The sequence below is a fragment of the Vulpes vulpes genome, chromosome 10 (genome assembly GCF_048418805.1).
Source record: "Vulpes vulpes isolate BD-2025 chromosome 10, VulVul3, whole genome shotgun sequence".
NCBI classification, from domain to species: Eukaryota; Metazoa; Chordata; class Mammalia; order Carnivora; family Canidae; genus Vulpes; species Vulpes vulpes.
The window spans coordinates 86,085,506-86,105,936 of NC_132789.1; the positions used below are offsets into that span (position 1 = coordinate 86,085,506).

At 35.6% G+C, this 20,431-nt stretch overlaps 2 protein-coding genes across 11 annotated transcripts in view; one reads left to right on the top strand and one right to left on the bottom strand.

Annotated features, from left to right (window-relative positions):
* LRBA (LPS responsive beige-like anchor protein) overlaps positions 1-20,431 on the bottom strand; it is a 729,491-nt gene that overhangs the window by 270,162 nt on the left and 438,898 nt on the right. For 6 of the 10 annotated variants that reach the window (XM_072724802.1, XM_072724799.1, XM_072724804.1 and 3 more), the window contains exons 38-40: positions 17,140-17,264; positions 9,172-9,318; positions 6,489-6,625 (exon numbers count right to left, since the gene is read on the bottom strand). In XM_072724802.1, the coding sequence (XP_072580903.1) occupies positions 6,489-6,625; positions 9,172-9,318; positions 17,140-17,264 (409 nt within the window). Of the gene's footprint in view, positions 1-6,488; positions 6,626-9,171; positions 9,319-17,103; positions 17,265-20,431 lie in introns of all 10 variants that reach the window. The other 4 variants (XM_072724798.1, XM_026016605.2, XM_072724797.1 and 1 more) reach the window with 1 other exon arrangement.
* MAB21L2 (mab-21 like 2) lies at positions 235-3,108 on the top strand. The gene has a single exon (XM_026016606.2). The coding sequence runs from the start codon at positions 1,415-1,417 to the stop codon at positions 2,492-2,494; it is 1,080 nt and encodes a 359-aa protein (XP_025872391.1). The 5' UTR covers positions 235-1,414; the 3' UTR covers positions 2,495-3,108.

The following is a 20,431-nucleotide window of genomic DNA, read 5'->3' on the forward strand; positions in this document are numbered from 1 at the left end:
TGTGTGAGCATTTGACTTCTACTATCTCCTCCTATTTTCTTACTTCTCTCTTACCCCCTTTCTTTATCAAGTGCAGCGGTGGCTGCTACTGTCTGCCAAGCATGCCTGTCTTCTCTCTGGGATTGGCTAAAGCACTGACAGCTCGGAAAGCGATTGTAGGAACTGAAGCTCCACCCCCCTCATGATGGCCCTGGACCATTCATAAACTAAATAACTCCAGGAAACAGCAAGGCAGAGAGAGAGAGAGAGAGAGAGAGAGAGAGAGAGAGAGAAGAAGAAGAAGAAGAAGAAGAAGAAGAAGAAGAAGAAGAAGAAGAAGAAGAAGAAGAAGGAGGAGGAGGAGGAGGAGGAGGAGGAGGAGAGGAGGGGGGAGGAGGAGAGAGAGGGAGAGAGAGAAAAGGAGGGAGGAGAGAGAAAAAGAGGGAGGGAGAGGGAAAAGGAGAGAGACGTCGGAGGGGAGGAGGGAGAGACGACTCAGAAAGTGGAATCTGCACAGGCAACCTAAAGGGGGAGGAGAAGAAAAACCCTTGAATCCTTATAACTAAACCCCAGATGCAACGCAAGCAACGACTTCGTCACACTAGAATAGATTCTGTGAGGGCCAAAATTATAAATTACGAAGCAGAAATGAATATCAAACAACTTCCAGCGGTTTGCACCTAGAGAAAGACAAGAAGCAACCACTGCAAACAAACAAACCCAGTCCAAACAACGCCTCCAGTAGGAAAAGAGGAAAACCGCTACGACACGACCCCCTGAGAAGAGAGCAGACCGTCAAGCTGAGAGCGCGGGGCGTCTGCAAACCTCCAAGTGTGCCGCGGACAGAGCTGCAGTCGCTGCTCTCAGGACCTTAATTACGGCCTTCACCTTCCATTTGGGGGAGGGTGAGGAGAAAGGCACTCACCTACGCTGAGTGAAGAAGTACCAGCGTGGGAGAGAAGTTTAAGAATGAAACACTGAATGTTTCGCTTTTATTTTTAAATTGGCTTGGGCACTTAAAAGACCTCATTTCCAGATTTCTTGGGCAATCTCGGCTGTAGACATCTAAGCCTAACCTCTTGGTAACCTGAATTTTTCTCTCGGCCCCTCTCCTCCCCCCTCCCCTTCATCTCTCTCACAGCACATCTTTATTTTACATATCAAGCAAAAAGGTCCCAGCAGGTACTTTTCTTCTTCAAAGATTGCCATCCCCCCTTATTTCGGGAAAAGAAAAAAGGTTTCTAAAGAGGGGAAAGAAAAAGCAAGGCGGCTGTCGCATCAGCCGGTCAGTCCAGGTGGAAAACAAGAGTGAAAGTGGGGCCAGGGGAAGCGCGACGCCTCTTTCGCCAGCCGCAGGGCCACCACCACTGCGTGAGCCTTGGATCCCTCAACGTACTGCGAGACGCCGGTGTACAGCCCGGACCTGTGCCCCAACATGATCGCCGCTCAGGCCAAGCTGGTTTACCAGCTCAATAAATACTACACCGAGCGCTGCCAAGCACGCAAGGCGGCCATCGCCAAGACCATCCGAGAGGTCTGTAAGGTGGTCTCGGACGTGCTCAAGGAGGTGGAGGTACAGGAGCCTCGCTTCATCAGCTCCCTGAGCGAGATCGATGCCCGCTACGAGGGGCTGGAGGTCATCTCGCCCACAGAATTCGAGGTGGTGCTCTACCTAAACCAGATGGGCGTCTTCAACTTCGTGGACGACGGCTCCCTGCCCGGCTGCGCAGTGCTCAAACTGAGTGATGGGCGGAAGCGGAGCATGTCTCTCTGGGTCGAGTTCATCACGGCGTCCGGCTACCTCTCGGCGCGAAAGATCCGCTCACGTTTCCAGACCCTGGTGGCTCAGGCGGTGGACAAGTGCAGCTACCGGGATGTGGTCAAGATGATCGCAGACACCAGCGAGGTCAAGTTGCGCATCAGGGAGCGCTACGTGGTGCAAATCACTCCGGCGTTCAAGTGCACCGGTATCTGGCCTCGCAGCGCGGCGCAGTGGCCTATGCCCCACATCCCCTGGCCTGGCCCCAACCGGGTGGCGGAGGTCAAGGCCGAAGGGTTCAACTTGCTGTCGAAGGAGTGCTACTCCCTGACCGGCAAGCAGAGCTCCGCGGAGAGCGATGCCTGGGTGCTACAGTTCGGGGAGGCTGAGAACCGCCTGCTGATGGGCGGCTGCCGAAACAAGTGTCTCTCGGTGCTGAAGACGCTGCGGGACCGCCACCTGGAGCTGCCAGGCCAGCCGCTCAATAACTACCACATGAAGACGCTGCTGCTGTACGAGTGCGAGAAGCACCCGCGGGAGACGGACTGGGACGAGGCGTGCCTGGGCGATCGGCTCAACGGCATCCTGCTGCAGCTCATCTCCTGCCTGCAGTGCCGCCGCTGCCCTCACTACTTTCTGCCCAACCTCGACCTTTTCCAGGGCAAGCCCCATTCGGCCCTGGAGAGCGCTGCCAAGCAGACCTGGAGGTTGGCCAGGGAAATTCTCACCAATCCCAAAAGCCTGGACAAACTATAGGGTGCTGGGGACTGCTTGAAAAGCGACACAGACCGGAATGCTCTCTAACACACAACACACACAACTCAGCGACCAAAGGCAGAAACTCCGGACACAAACTTTTATGTAAGCCACCTGAAAGAAACAGGAAGCAGGCACAAGACCTTCGTTAATTAACAAGCAAACAAAAAGAGAGCAGACCAACCAACCAAAATAAATCACATTCTTGCACAAAAGTGATCGTTTTTCTTCCAAACAATGTGAATTTAAAAGGTCACACAAAAGAAGCAATCGGGCTTTGCCACCACAAAATGAAACCCAAGGTACATTTTCAAATCAATGTATAGTAGTTTCTCCTCTTTTCCTTCGCTCCCTTTCTCCTTTCTCCTCTCTCATCTTTCTTTCCCTCTCCCTCTCCCTCTCATTTCATTTTGTTTTGGGTTGCCTGAATGTTGTCACCAAGTGAGAAAAAGTATTTAATTATATGTAAAATTTCTCTTTTAAAAAAAGTTTTGCTGATGTTAAATGTATCTCAGTGCCAATGTCAGATTGTGCCCCTCCCTTTCTTGCACCCCTACCCTCACCCTAAGCAGTCTTGTTGAAAACAGTAATAAAAATATTACTTTACATTGTAATTGACTGTGGATTATTCTTAAATGAAGGCAGAGGAGATCACAATTTATAATTTACAATGTAAAGATATGAACTTCAGGAACTAAATGCAAAGCTTTCACTGGAACTCTAATTTGCCAAATTTACAAATATAGTCCTTTTTTAAATTTTTTTGCCAATTTAAGCTTACAAGTCCCCCCCATATTTGGAAAAGAGAAAGTATTAATTTTACTCGACTATAATATTTTACTTGTTCTGTAAATTTTGAAGTTTAAAGTAATATCTTTGTTCACACTTGAAAAAAAGATTTTGATCTTTATGTTTTAGAAAAAAATTATTTCACTTAAAAATTAAGAGATTTGCTTTCTTATGCCGTAATTTTAAAAAATCCACTCCGAGTCTCAAAAATAAAGGCAATCTTCATGGATCTTTTCTGAATAGTTAACATGATTGGTTGATACTTTTCTTTCAATTATTTGTCCTCTTCGAGATTAAATAATGAAAACTTATCAATTAAATCAACCATACCAAAAAGGGAAAAAAAAAATGGTTATAGCAACATTCCTTTTTCCCAGCAAATGGTGATATGAACAATCCAGATTTATAAACTACTTCAATTTTTTAAGGTTTAGTTACAAATGACATAACTATGATCATTTTTTTAAATCAAATTCCCAGAATTATTTCAGAAGGTGCTTATAGATAATTGAAACAAGAAAGGTTTTGATACCATTTTTATAACTAAAGAAAATTAGTTTCAAGGATTTACAAACAGCAAAAGTATATTACTCCTGCTTTTCTAAGTTAACAATCCAATGTACTTGTTTCAACACTTCAACTAATTAACAAAGATTTCTTTTTAATACAAGGAAATAAATGAATAAAAATAAAATAATTAGTAAAACTGAAAGTATCCCAAAGGAACTGGTTTGGTTTGTCTTCTTCATATTGTCTTTAGTATACTCCATTAGATATGCTAATGATGAGGCACAGGTAGAGAATACATGTCAGATATTACCCTTTAATACTTAAATTTTATTCTTTGAATTACTCAGCTTTTAATTTTTTGAAAAATCCATTAATGAGATATGTAGACAAAAATGTTCTAAAAAGGAATTTTAAAGATCTGAGGAAGAAGTTTGTGTCGGGGAGGGAGTGTATGGACAGATGATCCACAGGACAGCATAGATGGATGAGAAACAAGAAAGGTACTGAGGGATCTGATGCCTAGTTCACTTGACAAAAGAGGCTTAAGTTCTCAGATTCCTTGGTAAAAATTCCAGTAAAAATAGTTTTGTTTTAGAAATATAAACTTTGATCTTATCAGTTCTGAAATAATCTCTACTCTTTCAACCTACACTGTATCTTTTTCTGATCTCTCTTCCTGTAGATGTAAAACAAACTCACTGTAATACTAAGTGGTTCAGACAAATATACTGATTTTTTTAAATAATAAAAATGAACTACTCTCTGGGGAAAATGTTCTGATTTTTAGGAACATTTTCAAAGCAAGTAGAAGGTGCTCACATTGACAAAGAAATGATTTAAGGGCACGGTGTTTAGTTTAAAAGATAAAAATGACAACTTAAAAATGACCTTTTTTTTTTCTTATGCATGCAAGTATTTATAGCATTAGACACTATCTCCCTCCAATGATCCCAGGAAGAAGTCTTTAAGTTCTGACAAGAACAACAATTCCCCAAATTCAGTATTTTTTCCCCTACCTCATTTAATGCAGGTATCACCAACAAAAAAGGAAAAACACAACACAAGTGTCCTCATTTACGAAATACCTTAAAGCCCCAATGTCTATACAAAATAAAAAATTCTTCCAGTAACTGAAAAATTTTAAGAATAATTTTAAATTAGCAAAACTTTGATTTCTATAACATTAGGCAGGTTGCAGTGTACAAGACAAATGCTGTAAATAGGCTAAAAGATCTTTGTATTACACAAGTAGTAGGGGAAAAATAAATTTAATGATGCTGCACAGAATAAAATCAGAGAGAAATAAAGGGTATAACTTCTCTCAAAGAGAGTAAATAACTGTAAAGAGCCTTACTGCAAAGACTGGCAGAAATCCTAATCTTGAGAACAATTACATTAGGCACTTTTAAATTACATTATATTTTAGATTCTATGCCGCATATGTCCAAAAGCATAATAGAATATTCTGAATTAAATTTTAGCCTCTCAAACATACGAAGTACCATAAATTAGAGAGTTTAGGTAATTTTGGTTACCTTCATTTCCTAAAGAAATGAAAATACAATTTCAGACATTACAGCCAGGTAACAAAGTAGGAAATTTTTCCAGTTGATGTAATTTCACAATTAAAGTTTTCTCTACAGTGAATTAGCTGAATTATTGAGATCAAAACAGTCCCAACACAGCCTTCCTTTCATACAGCCTACCAAATCCTATCTTAAAAAAGGCAGCAATTCTGAAATGAAGTGCTAGAAACACAAGTAAGACAAGGGATGATTTGTTTGTAAAGTTTTAAATAAAATTGTAACATTTTCATCAATGATTGCTTTGAAATACTTCTAAATCACTAAAATTTAATAATTCACATGATTACAAAACCAAAGAATTTCCCACCAATAAACTCAAAATATGTGTGTAAAAACCAGCTATCAGACTATAAAATAAATAATTCCATTTTTAAGCCACTTCTCTCTACAGGTTGCTTATTTTGCTCCTTTTAAAAGAGACTGTTTCCTATCAGAACAAATTCTACCTTCACTTTCATGAAATAAACCTAGCTTTGGCTTTATGGCTGTGCCACAAATGTTTCTTAGTAAAATAAAGTTGCCAAGGTCTAAGAAGTAATCAGAAATACATTTTAAAGGGGAAATTACATTTTCATTTAAGAATAGGAAATTATGCAGTGCCTTGTAAAATCGACTATAGGTAATGGGAAACAGAGGTATCACACACACACAAGACATGCTTGCGTGCACAACAGAGTAGTAAGTCATGAGGACAAAGCAAGGAGAGTGATATATTGGTATTATATCCAGAAAATATAAAGGCTAAACAAAATAATTCCACCCTCAACCTCACTGAATTTTGTAGCTTAATTCACCCTGGACCCTTTGTGGCAAAATATATTTATGGACGATATTCCCTGTGGTTCTCCTCCAACCCCAGAATGAGCTAATGATAAACGCAATTAAGTGGAAATTGTTTTTGAATCTAAATGAACTTCAATAATCTAACTAGCTGGTAAGGGAATCATAAGCTAAAGATCGCTGCCTTGCATATAGGCAGAAGCAATTCAGCAAGAAATTCAAACCAAGTCTGTCAGATTTTATCAGTGCCAATACTACCCAACAGCAGCCCACCATCCCATCAAAAGAAAAGAAAGCTTAAAAGGGAAACCCACTCCTCATCTTCTCACCTTGGGGTCGATTTTCTTGAAGTTAGAGTCCTCTTCATCCACCTCAAAATAGAGTTCGGAGGAGGTGACAGAAAGAGTGCCCTTTACTACAATAGAGGGGGCCACAAGCTGAGCCGGTGTGCTCAGGCTAACAGGACCTGCCAAAAGCAAAAGACAAGCCACACAAATTGGAATGACATTTTTCAAAAAAATCTAATAGATTCAAGCAGAAATTTTATTTTTAAATTATCACCTCTAGCACCAAACTGTCTGCCAGATTGTCTACACTTAGAAATTCTGTGAACCCCAAATCTTCCTCTGAAAATGCAGAGTTATTAGGATTCTCCTACTAAGAGATTTATAGTAGAAGGTTCATGGTAACAGTAAACTAGGCTGCAATTATTTTACAGGGAGTCTGCAAAGCTTTGGTCTTATCTCCTAGTAAGAAGGTGGCTCTGCCTAAATAAGTCCTTCCACATTCCATTTAGAAAACAAGCCCCAGGCTATCAAACAACATGGAACAACCACCAGGAGCAAGGAAGACTCAATAGGCTTCCAAGGCCAGAGGTTAGCTTAGTTTGGCTGAAGCATGATTACAAGAAAGATCACTAGCTTATTAGTGAAGTGAGAAACGTTACACCATATTCTCTGATAAAGATTTTGTGCCAGGTTGACACAAAACCTCTTCTATAACAACTTTACCCCATGAAAGATTGGTAAAAATACTTCTTTTCTAAGCCTGCCTTTCCACTGTTAAATATTGTTCAATGCTTCCAAATCTAATATTAGTGTAGTTCAGGGACTCTGGGAGTAAACAGCTGGAGGGTGGGTTTCCAAGTGAATGAATTTTTATTGGAATAATCAAATCTCCACAGGGCTTATCAAAGAGACAAATCAGCCTGCTACTGAAAACAATAGATTCACTACAAATAGAACAGCATAAAGTATATTAAAGCTAAACCTAAAATAAAGGACTAAAAATAATAATTGCATATATATATATATATATTATATAAATAAGTATATATTTATGTAGAAAGACAAAGAGTAAGAATTTGAAATCCCATGCCAGTTCTTGACTGTACAAATCCTATAAGTGAAGAAAACAGCAAAAGAAGATTGGCACTTATAGTTCTGAATTAATATAGTGCCTATAAACATGGTACACCTATTCAGGTAATCAATGGGTGAATAAGTGTTTCAAAATTCAGATGAATCGACATTTCCATCGATTGTTAGAGGATGCTGGTCCTTAATCTCACATCAATCTTAATGTGTGCCAGTAGGACAATAGAAGGGATGCTCTGTGGAGATCAGAGCAGGTTTTGCCCTCTATTCCCAATGTACAAATACATTGTGTTTGCAGATGGGCAGCAGATAGCTGCAGAACAGCCATGATTTCCCAAAGCTCATCCCTATAAATGGATGAAATAAGCAGCTATGTGTTCTTTTGCTGTCTCCTTTGCCCTCTGTACATTAGCATGTAATCCTGAGAAGAAATAACATTTTTTCAATCACTCTCAGACATTCAATTACAGGGTAAGCAGACAGCTGCAGGAGCTAGGGCAGCCCAGGTCCTACAGAAGACCCCTGACAATTTCCACTTCATTTCTAACCCACACCACTTTATTAGTGTGGATTACTTCTTAATCCTATTGCCATTGTCAAGATTATATAATTAAACTCCCCTTTCACCTCTATTACTGTATGCATGTATTACTAGTAGCAAGAACAGAAGCAAAAAAAAAAAAAAAGGAGGAAATGGGTAAATAGATATGAAGGAAAATGCTAGAGAATCCTACTGTCTGCCTACTCTCTACACCCAGCCCCAAACCCTTAACAGTGTGCTCCAATTAATTTTATTTTACTTTATAGAGAGGCTTATGGTCATCAGAGAAGATACCATCCTCTATTTTTGCTTTTCATTATAATTCACTGCATTATAATTCACAGGTTGCAATATATCAATAAATGAACAATTCCTGATGCCTTTTCTCTTAAATTAAAATTATCAAAATAGAAGATCGTATAATTTTCACCTACGGAAATTGTAGAATCCTTCACACTTTGCTCCTGGAGGGAGAGAGCCATAGGCATTAAAGAAAAAAGGCATTTAATGAATGACTAAAATTTCAGGCTAAACAAGAGAATTTTTCCCATAAGGGAAGTAAAACTGAAAATCTGCAGAGTGCAAATCAAAATTCCTACATCAGGTAAAATATGTGGATCCTGTAAAAAGCGATAGCATTCTTGGAATGGATTTTTTTGAGAGAGCTAAATGGATATGCAGCATGTTCACTAAGACCTCTATATCAAAGCAAATAGCTCATCTGCCTCCAAGCTTTATTTACAAAACAATTGGCAAAATTTTACTTATAGCTCTCATTTTACAGAGATTAGGTAACTCCCATGGGTGAAGCAATTTTGTTAATGCTGCTTTTAAACTTTTTTCCTGTATAGTGAAAATTATTCATAAAAGAAAAAGATGAGGAAGGTAAAGAAACTGAAAAGAATGGGGAATAAAAGGGGGAAACAGTGTTGAAGATTAGAGTGAAAATGTTTGGAAGAACAAAAACAATCTTTATGTAAAGTAACTGTAGGTGTATAAACTTGGTAGTCCTAGCGGTTACAGATGAAAAAGTAAGTAATTAGATGCTTATTAGCCCAGAGCTAGCTGAAATATCCACACAACCACTGAATTTACCAGCGAGATTCTCTAAATCTTTCTCATCCACGGATGACAGAGTATCGTCGTCGCCTTCCAGGAGGATCTCGTTTTCTGAGTTCTGATTTCCTAAAGCCTGACTCTTGATGGACTGTTTTCCTTTAGCGAGGATATCTTCATCTGCAGCTGAAATGAAAAGGAAACAAAGCTGTCCATCAGCTCCGAGGAAGAGTACTTTGGCAGAGGGGCAGGGAAGTGAGGTAAGGATAGGTGGCCAAAGATGGTCAATCATTTTTACAGAGAGTCATCCACTGTGGGAAAGTGACTGGGATGGCACACATGTTCCTTCTGACAAACGTGATTCCCCAAGCCTAGTCTAATGTTACCTTGAACAAGCACCCTAATCCCATTAAATCTGACCCTTGCACCGCTCACCAAACCATTTATTTACTTACAGTTAGGGCAAGAGAGGGTTCAAAGGCAGCACATTTTGGGGAAATTAGCAGGAAAAATCAGAACCCAGTTTTGGAAACAATACCTACTTGATACTGAGAAATAAGAAAGGCTGGTCATTCCTGCAAATAATGATTATACTGACAAAATATTATGAGATGGTTGGGGAGCGTGGAAAGAAATTTAGACGTAAGAAGGGTCAGAGCTAAGAGGGATCCAAAGCCAATGAGGATATAAGCCCAATACTGAAGCCACAGCTGACATCAAAAAAGCTGTAACTCCAATCCTCCCTCCTGCCTTCATGTTGCCCTTGCCCACATTTCACCCCACCCGGACCCCCACGTCACCTTTATATAAATATCCAAGAGTAAGACACTGTGGAAACTAAGTGGCGGCTCAAACACTACCTCCTCCGTGTGTTTAAACTAAAAGGCTAAGACACCCCGGGGGCAAACATAACAGAAAGCTTGGGAGGAGAGGTGTCTGAGCAGTCTTATAGGGCCTGAACTGGAGCAGCCTGTGGGGAGCAGCAACACCAGACTCTCACCATTGTGACAAGGCAGTCAGAAAGGAGAGGAAAGAGGAAAACGATACACCAAATCTAGGAAACGAAGAAGCTCTGTGGAGCACCTACAGCCAACGACTGAACCAAAAAGAGGAGCAAAGGTGCAGCTGAATGGAGAAAACACTGAAACTCAAAATTCTGCCTTCAACACCCTGTATTCCTCCTCAGGGTAACTCCCACTGCTTTGAGCAGCTTTCTCCTTCTGAAATACATAAAAACAGATACTAAATTCTAGATTGTAATTTTTAAAAACTCACAGCGGTTATGTAAGGAAAAGTTTAGAATCTTTGCTGCACTACTGATATTCCCGGGTTTCCAGCTAGGGAAATCCAGGAGGCAAAGCACCTGATCCACCCAGGCAGTAGCTATTGATATGGAAATCAGATGGCTAGCGAGGCTTTTTTGCTCCATTGCAGTTTCTGCCTAGGCATTAGGGCCCAAACCCAGAAAGGATACTGTCTGCAGTAACATGACTAATATTTATCTATATAATTTTTTCTAAATAAACTACATGTATGATATTGAATGTTTTGATGAATCAAAGCTTCATTGATTTTAATAGGTAGGATTATGGATAACAAAAGCAAAAGTTTATTTTTATCATATTTATTGTGAGTTCACAATGTATATCATTTATGTACAATACTAATGACGCTACTTTAAAAGAAAATAGTGGTTTCATATTAAGTAGGGAAGTCATGGGAAGAAACTCTCTATATTTAGCTTTAAATACCCTCCATGGGTAAATCAAATTTTATTTTCCTTCATACCCACAAATAACAAGCATAGTGTGCCATACACATATGACAGTCTCAATAAATATTTTTTAAAAATTAAAAGTATCTAACTAAAATGCCTTTACTTTTTAAGCCACAAAGAAATATACCCAAAACCCCCTAATTTTTTGGAAAATAGCATTAAGTTGTTATATAATTGTTTATATTTCATATATTTGTATTTCCTTACTAATGAAATCAATAAACACTCGCCTGAACCCAAACAAGATGTTTTCCAGTTTACTATCAATGTTACTAAAAATAAATTGGTCACTGAGATAGACAAGAGAAATCACTATCTTCTAATTTTCTTATAAAGCAAATCATGATAAATTAACAATTGCCAATCAGATATTACTACAAAATCAATGCTACATTCTCTTTTTCTAGATTTGCAGTTCCTTCTTCAATGCATTAATAATATTACTAGCAATAATAATGCTAATACTAAAATAACACTTAACATGTGCCGGGGAATGTTCAAAACACTTCACTTATTTAATTCATAGGATTCTCATAAACCCCTGCTAATTTCACCTTTTCAGATGGATAAACAGGCTCAGAGAGGCTATATAATTTGCCCAACACAACACAGCTAGTGAAAAGTAGAGTCAGGATTGAAATCCAAGCATTATGGTACCAGTATCTTAACCACTATACAAATATCAGTGTATACATAATTTATAAATTAGTTTAGTAATTCTTGTTTCTCATAGTCCCCTCTTTCAACTTAACCTTGAGTGAAAATTATAATAAACAATACAAAAATATTAATTTCCAAACCTAAATTTGATGAGCATATGACAAACACATCAGAAAACAACCAAATCCAATATCTTGTTCATTACTATATGATTATTACCATACATGTCCTGAAGTACACGTAAACCAAGCTTACTTCGGGGGTCAGGGGATAGGGAGGAAAAAAGCTCTCTAATCTGCAAACATTTACAAAAAATGAGAGTAGCCAAGTAGCAATATGCAGTGGTTTAAAATAACTCAGTAAATGAATTCATTCATTTAAATGACCACAAAATATAATTTGTTATCCCATCCAACTGGAACTTAAAATTTTTTTAATATGTTCTCATCATACTGACATATACTAAAACAAAATAACTTTTGAATTAAATAAAATTTTATGAAAAATTTTTGAAGTACTATAAGTCTACTATATGCATACAAACACCCACTTTAATTTATTTATTTACTTATTTTTACAAGCTCAGATTCTGGAATTGTTCAACCTCAACTGAAAAACCTCTTGTCATGGAAAATATGCAGCTTACTGATATTTAGAATGGTTTTCCTGTAATTAACTCCCCCTTGAGGATTTTAAGTTAGCAGCAGTAAAATTACCAACAGTACTCTAACACACACCACATGCGCTGGTGTTCAATTCTCAGTGGTCTAATAGCTCTCTGCTAAAGAACTTTTTTTTTTGTTTCAAAATTAGAACAAAACTATCCCAAGCATAAAATAAAAGATAATTATCATGTTTATATGTGCTGGGGAAAGTGTATTTTTAACTTCTGTTTGCCTTACTTCAATCAATCATTAAAACCAGTACCAACTGTTTTGATATTTTTTGTGAGTATATTCCACACTAGTATGAAAAGTTTAATTGGATGAAGTTAGAATACACTTCTGGTTCCATTTCAAAGCTTAATTCAGATCTTTGCGGCTAATAAAATTATTACCAAACATGATAACTATTTAAATTTTTCATTTCACTACTAACATTACTTTCATGTAGTCTCACATTTTATTCTGGTTTAATATTTACCCTAACTTGATAACTAAACTGCAATTGTTACATAAAACTGGAGAAATCTATCAAAAATACTTTCTTTGAAACATGACTTGATTCACTGAAGCTAAGAGCAATGAGAGGGCTCAGAGAAAGACTGGTCCTCAAAATGTAAAGTTCAAGTTCTTTAGAGCTAGCCCTAGGCATGAGTTGATTTACCTATGCAACACAAACTAGCTAAGTAAAATTAAAACAAATAGAATACAGAAAACTATTCCACCTATGACATATAACCCCCTTTAAAAGGCCACTGTACCAGTGAAATAGAATCAACAATACTCCGTATTACAGTAAAAGAAGTTTATATATTAAGAATTAACCATTTAAAAAAATTACTACTGGAATAACAAAATGACCTTAAGTGTAAAAAAAAAAAAATGAATATGGGTATTCATTTAATGTGATTTGGAGTACCTATAACTGCTTATTCTGAACAAGACAATTAAGGAATATCTTATACACAACTACTATCCCAAACTTTATAGTTTATGCAATTTCCAAAGGGTTCCAAGTCAAGACAATTTACTCTAGAAACATTAGTGAAACTACAAAACCATCTAATTAGGAGATTAAGAGAACAAGCCAAGCTCATCTCCTAATGATCATGGGTTCCTCAAAAGTTTTAGTTACAGAACCTAATATATGTTGATCCTAAAAAGGAAGCAAAAGTATCTGACATTCTTGAAGTTATGAGAGAATGGTATGATTTCAGATCTTTATATGATCTGTCATCCCAAGAAAACCAGATGAGTTACTTGTATCATTTGATATGATTACAAGATACTTCTGAAACTATATTAAATTTTCCTTATATATTTCTATTAGTGAAATATATTTCTATTATTTCATCTACAAAATGAAAATCCATTGAATTCAATAGGATTCTACTGCTAAATTGTTTTATTATTTGAATTAAAACCAATCTTTCCACCAACTTAAAATATTTTTTACACAGGTTTAGTTTAAATGTAAAGTTCTCATTATATTTAACAATGAATTCTAGAAGACTGTATAGCATTTCAATACAAAAATCTTGATTAGTCAGTTAACTTGGGCTTTAGTCCAATATCTACCAAGAATTATGTGGCTTTTTGTTTCCTCAGTTTCCTTATATATAAAGAATAAAGTTAGAATAGACTAGCCTTTGGTTCTTTCCAGATCTAAAATGCTCTGATAATAAATAACTGACAAACTGGCCCCTGTGCATTAGGAGAATGTTACAAATCATTACAACTAATTTTTAATAAATTTTAAACTATAAAATGCAAGAAAGTGCCCTCAAGAATCAAGTACCCACCTTTGCTTGCTGCTAATTTCCATAAAGAATATTTGATAATAAGAGGAAGTATTAATTTTAATTTAAAAATATGACTTAGTTTCTGCAAAGTTAAAGAAATCTCCCATTACAAAATGACTTTTATAAATAACCACTTTGGAGGGTCTCTCTTTGAAAAATTACCTAAGGCCCTTTTCCCCAAGCAAGTTAATGTGAACTTGGGAAGGGCAATTAAATTGTCAGAATTAAAAAATTTGTTTTTAACTAGAAGGTAGCCAGAAGTAGAGTCATGGGGCTAGTATCGATTGCCCGAACAGAGAACATCACTCTTTAGGTATTTACTCTGCCACCTTTACACCAGAGGCTTTCCTTCAAATCAAATCAATCTATAAAAAAGATGGCTCTTACTACTAAAATACATAACTAATCTCCAACGGCATTTCTATTTAGATATTTCCCTTTGATAACAATAACATAGTTCATGATGTTTTAAGATTCTGCATTAAACAACATCCAGTCTCTTTAGTTAAATCAATTATAAATAAAGGTGAGAAGTCTTGAAAACAATCTAAAACTGACACTTTATCCTCAGTAATATCTATTTTAAATATTCAAATTCAACACTGAAGCATAGTATTTATCCATGCTAAATTCTGTAATTTCAACTGTTTCTTAATCACATTAACTGTTTTGTTTTGCTAACTTGATTTTTAATGCTTATTTTCATTAGCTTATTTATTGTTATTAAGTTAAGGCTAAAGAACAAGAATTTCATAATTAACACAAAATTAAAATTGAGTGTCAACTACAAGATACTTTAATAAAATACTAAAAAATTAAGTTCTTGGCTTATATAATGAATTAGCATAAATTATGCTGACATGAAACTATACCATTGTATAATCTACATGCTGTTTGTAAATTGTCTAATAATTATTATTTAAAATTAAAAGTATATACAAAATATGACAAAAGACTTGTATCTTTTATCAAAAAGATGTTATCTTTTTTTTTTTGATAGGACATATCTCCTTAATTGGCAGATCACTGAAGCAGCTTCTACACATTTAGCTTTTTAAAAAATACATTTCAAGTTTAAATTTTTGTTTTTAATCTTTTGAAGTATTTTAAATACTAATCATTGTAAAATTCATGTAGAATATTGTCAAATAAGATGGAATTACATAAAATGCTTAATTTTACTTCTCTCTCTAAATGTAATGAATTAATATTATATTAACCTTTCAATTAGTATTTAGAGTAATTAGAGTGAAATCTGCTTCCATGCAGGAAGAAAAAAGTCTTAAATGACAGTAAGCATTGCTAATAAATATTTTTTGGCCAGCTTCTTAGCGTTAAAAAAGTTCAAATAAAAAAAAAAGTTCACATATTATTTTAAAAGGCAAAGTTTAATAATAGTAAAACCCAAATTTATTCATTATGAAAAATTCTGCAATTCCCAAAATGGTTGCATGTACTATTTTTGATAAAGATGGATGTTAATAAGCTGTATATTACACCTATACAACAAATTTTAAATCCAGTTACTAATGATTCTTTCGAATAAAAAATGTATGCCTATGTATAATTTTAGAAAACAAGTCTCCCTCTCAAGGTATAAAAAAGGAAATATTTTCATGAAAACATTTTTATTGTCACTGACAGACTTTAGGCTTCACAACTCAATGTTAAATGACAGTTTAGAAGACAAAAAGATACTTATTAAATTAAAGTGCACATGGTAGCATCTGTTTCACTGAAAAGTATAAAACTGCAAAATTAAGCTGATTTTTTTCAATGTAAAAATCATTAGCCAAAAGGCGTAAAAAAGAAAGGAGAAAATAAATATAATTCTAGAATCTATAGCACCACATAAAAAGCACATGAACCCTAAAAGCAAAAGTGGCCTAATTAATTCTACATCTTATTTCTCCTTCCCCACCTCCTGTAGTTGAAGATGTAGGGCCCTCAGACTATTATTGCTTTTAGATCACTTTGTTATTGACTATTCTCTGTATGATCATTTATTTTAAAGGACTGATGTCACATTTGGTGTTATATCTGATGACATATTGTGGACATTTTCTTCCAGAAATGGCTCTTTAAGGCTGAGTGCAAGAGGTTAAGCTGCCTGACTGAGGCCAAACCTAAGATCACAGACTTTTAATCTAAATTCCTAATATCCTTACTGAACGTAATTTAACAATTATTTTGTATACTACATACTATCATTTAACCATAAACTGCTGCATGTTAAACCAATACCTTGAAAAAAGGGAATTAAAACTATTTATCTTATTAAAAATAACCAATTTATATTTTATAAAATCAAGATTATTTTAATGTAGAAAGGAGCTTTTCCCCCTAAATAATCGACGTATCTTAAATGGCTTTCAAAAGTTAAAAAATATTAAGTGAAACCCTCTGATCAAAGAGAATACATTATTAAATCCAAAGGACTTTTTCAGTTTTCTCCAATTTGCTCATCAGGCTTCTGTCTAATCTGAATCATAGTGATATGCATTATATCAAAAAAAGGGGAAAATGTTTTGTTAAGCTCTGATAACAGGATGATGCAGAACAGGAACATATGAAAATAATGTCTATTCTCTTTTTCCAGGAGCCATCTATCACAACCAACTACAAATCAAGGCTCAGAAAGTATCTAGGCACTTGGACATTTATTACCATCTCTCCCACTTCATAATCTCAAGCTAAAGTACCATAGTTGAGGGAAAATCATATACCCACAACAGAACCTAGGAACCTATTTGGTTTGTAAATGCTGTCTTTCTGATATTCATGGATTTAAGGCAGGCGTCCTGGATTAATTTACTCAAAGCTGAATGTGTCACTTAAAAAAAGAAATATTTTATCTTCCCACTCTGAAACAAAGGGTCTATGTTAAGTAAGTTTTGCATGTGTAACATAATAAATAAATATACTTGACATCATAATTTAATAGGACCTTTCGCTGACTATAAAAAATTTAACTTCTCTTTCTGGGGTGAATAACTATGAAATGTAGTATGGACCATTTTACAGTGCCTTGTAATAATGAAGTTATGCTCTTCATTACCAAGTACTGTACCTGCTGCTATTGGCAAGGAGTGGTTTATACACTGACCATGTTCCACGGCTGTTTTTAGTGTCGCTTCAGGATGTGTCGATCCTAGAGGGTTACGCACAAATCGTCGCCGGCGCCGCAAGTCATCTTCCCAGTAGTCAAGGCGCCAGAACTCACGAGGACGACTACAATGAAACAGAGAAGCCACATATGTTAGCAATTATCAAACAGCGTGGTAGCACTGAATTTCTGCATAAAGCTCTCCTTGTTTGCTCTGCCTTTTTTTCCCCCTCCCCTTCCTCTTAATTCTCCCTCCACCTCACACTCCCCTTTTCTGCAATCTTTAACTTAGGTATGTCCTTGAAAATAACAATATCACCTTGCAGTCTAAGGAACTCCTTTTCCTTTTTCTTGGAAGGTGAAATGAGCACTAAATATATCATTTTAAAATGAATTGCTGACAGTGTGATCAGTTTCCCCACACTCTAGTGGCATGTGCTCTGATTTCAGCCTCATTTCAGCCTCAGCAGGGCACCTTTCTCTGTGGCTGCATTTATAAACCAGAATAGGGAAAAGGCTATTATAAATATGGTATAGCATTACCTATATTAATCAAAGTCTGTCCCCCTTCATTTTTCTTCCTAATTTGTGCCTTTTTGCACAAGGTCAGTAAATCATACCATGAATTCTTGGTCCAGAAAGTGTTAACTTTAATGAATATCTCAGTTACATGGTTATGTATGTGATAATAAAATATTACTCTGTTTAGATGTGCAGGAATTTAATTAAAATAATCTCTTAAAATATTCATTACATTTAGCCCCTGAGGCTTAGAACAACACAAGAAAATGCATTTCTTTTCCATTTACTGTTTTTAAATAAACCATTCCTATAGAGTGAAATAGCAATCTATTTTCAAGCAAATCAGATTGGATTTCTGTTTTATGTAGCCTGTTTTTATATTTAATTAAAAACTACATGCTATATGATGTGCAATAATTGCTATATCAAAAGCATACTTTTGGAAATGTATTTTTTAAAGGGTTCTACTATATTTTCCCCAATTATGTAGATCTTTTATATGGTAATATATAAATGTCAACTTTCTCTCCTATTAACTAATCATAATCTAGCATGCTGGAAAATATTTTATAAGAAAAACACTAATATGAAGTTTTTTCAGTTACAGTAAAAAAAAAAAACCTGCAGAATACATGTATTCACTAAAGATACACAGCATGAAAGCTTGTAAGCTTTAATAACAAAAAAATTTGTAATCAAAACTTCTGTAAGGAATGACTAATGCAAAACTAAAGTGCACTTGTATTTCATGAGCTAATAAAATTGTACCTGTCAGCTTTGACATATTAGTCTTGACCAATTGACAGTTCCAAAATACCCACTTAAAAGTTACTCTTATTTTGATGTTTCAGAGATGCTACCTTTAGAAATTCAAAATCTGTAAATAAGTACTTTACTAATTAAAAATTATCTCAGACTAAAAAAAATTATCTCAGACTAATAAAAGCATAAACAACTAACAGTACATTATTTGAAGAAAATATTTTTAGAAAAATAACAGCAATCCAATTTTTTTTTTCTGAGAAAGCTGGGGACACAATGAGAACATCAAAAATTTCCTTTGTTGATTCTGACCATGCATAAAGGAGATACAATGTAACCAAAATGGAATACAAAAAAGGTGTAAGAATTGCAGTCCTCAAAGAGAAAGATTAAAAGCTCTTTTATTCTTCTTTCTTATTTTGCTGTCTACGTTTTAAATGGTAATTATTATAATACCATTTAAAAATAACTAAGAAGCACCTACAGTGTACACATAGAAGGAAAACACAACAGTTGTTTGAACTCAATTAATAAAATAAAATTCTCCTTAGGTGAAAGGCAAAAAGACGGTACACAGATGGCTACGTGTATGGCTTTGATAGTCATGGAGCTTGGATAGGCACTCCATCATTCTGCCTACCTACATTTATCTGTTAAAATTATTATCAAATATCAGCCAGGATGCAGTCGTGAATCACAGGCTGCTCCTCGTCTTCAGGGGAATGATACAATGAGGGGTCTATTCATCAGTGCGGCAATCGGCACAAGTAATTAGTTCCCTAGACTGAGATCTCCTACAAAGCCTATTTCAGTCAGCACCACAAACATATGACGATGTAAAGCTAATGAAAGCTGCTAAAATTTGTTAACCTTTTCTGCCATCAATCCTTCTAATATTCTATGCTTCAGTATTATGCAAAGGTGGTGAATTATTAATTTGTCATTCATCCATCCTTCTGAATTTTGAGTCAAATTAAATGATGTCATTTTTCTTGATAACAATTAAAAGTATAAGAGATGTTAAGCTCCTATTATAAAATTATTACTAAATTAGGTAACAATACATTCTAGTATAATGCATGAGGGTGAAGTCAAATCCAACAGCTATTAAAGCATGTGTGTGATATTTTTTCATATAGTAGAAAAAACAGAATTATAACATCATTCACAAATTAACAAGTAACCCAAAGACAATATGTATAAGAATAATAACTAAAATTAGGAAGAAATAGAACTATGATATTTATGTTTTGTGCTCTTTGATACTAACCAAAAATGTTCATAATGCGTGACCTTTGGCTGACACAAAGGTACCAATGTATCAGGAACTGAGAATTTGTTCATACAGTAGAAAAAAATTTAAGGTAAGTTTCATCTTCATATCTAAATGTAATACCAAAAATTTTTTAAATACTTAGATACAGTCCAAAAAAAAAATAAAGAACTTTATACCTCAGCATGATAATGTTTACAATATCCTGAAGCTTTATCTCACACTACCTTTCTCAATACAAGTAGTCTACCTCCTGTAAACAACAATTTAAAATAACCTGAAGATAAAGCAAAAATCACTTATTTCAGAACACAGATCTAGAATGTGTTACAAAAATCATCCTAGAGCCCCAAAATTTCAATACATTTTCTTGAGAGTCTTTCCATTATAAAGCACCACTCCAGGTGATATAGGATACAAACCCTCAAGAAACTTACTCATAATGGAGTAGCTATTAGCCTTATCTGGAAAAAAATTGCATTTATCATCCAATTTCTGATGCTGAGAGTAATACATATTCTTCGGGAAAAAAAGTCATACTTACTTTTTTTCGATAAGGGTAATTACTAGCATGTTTAAAGTCATTTACATAGAAATAGACCTAGGCTTAAATATTCAGAGTTTTATCCCCCAATCCTGCTCTCTCCAATAATATAGTATTAAGTTTCATCACTGAAAAATGAGGCTTGCTTTGTCATTTTAGAACAGTATTGGAAAGGGGGAATGTATAGGTTT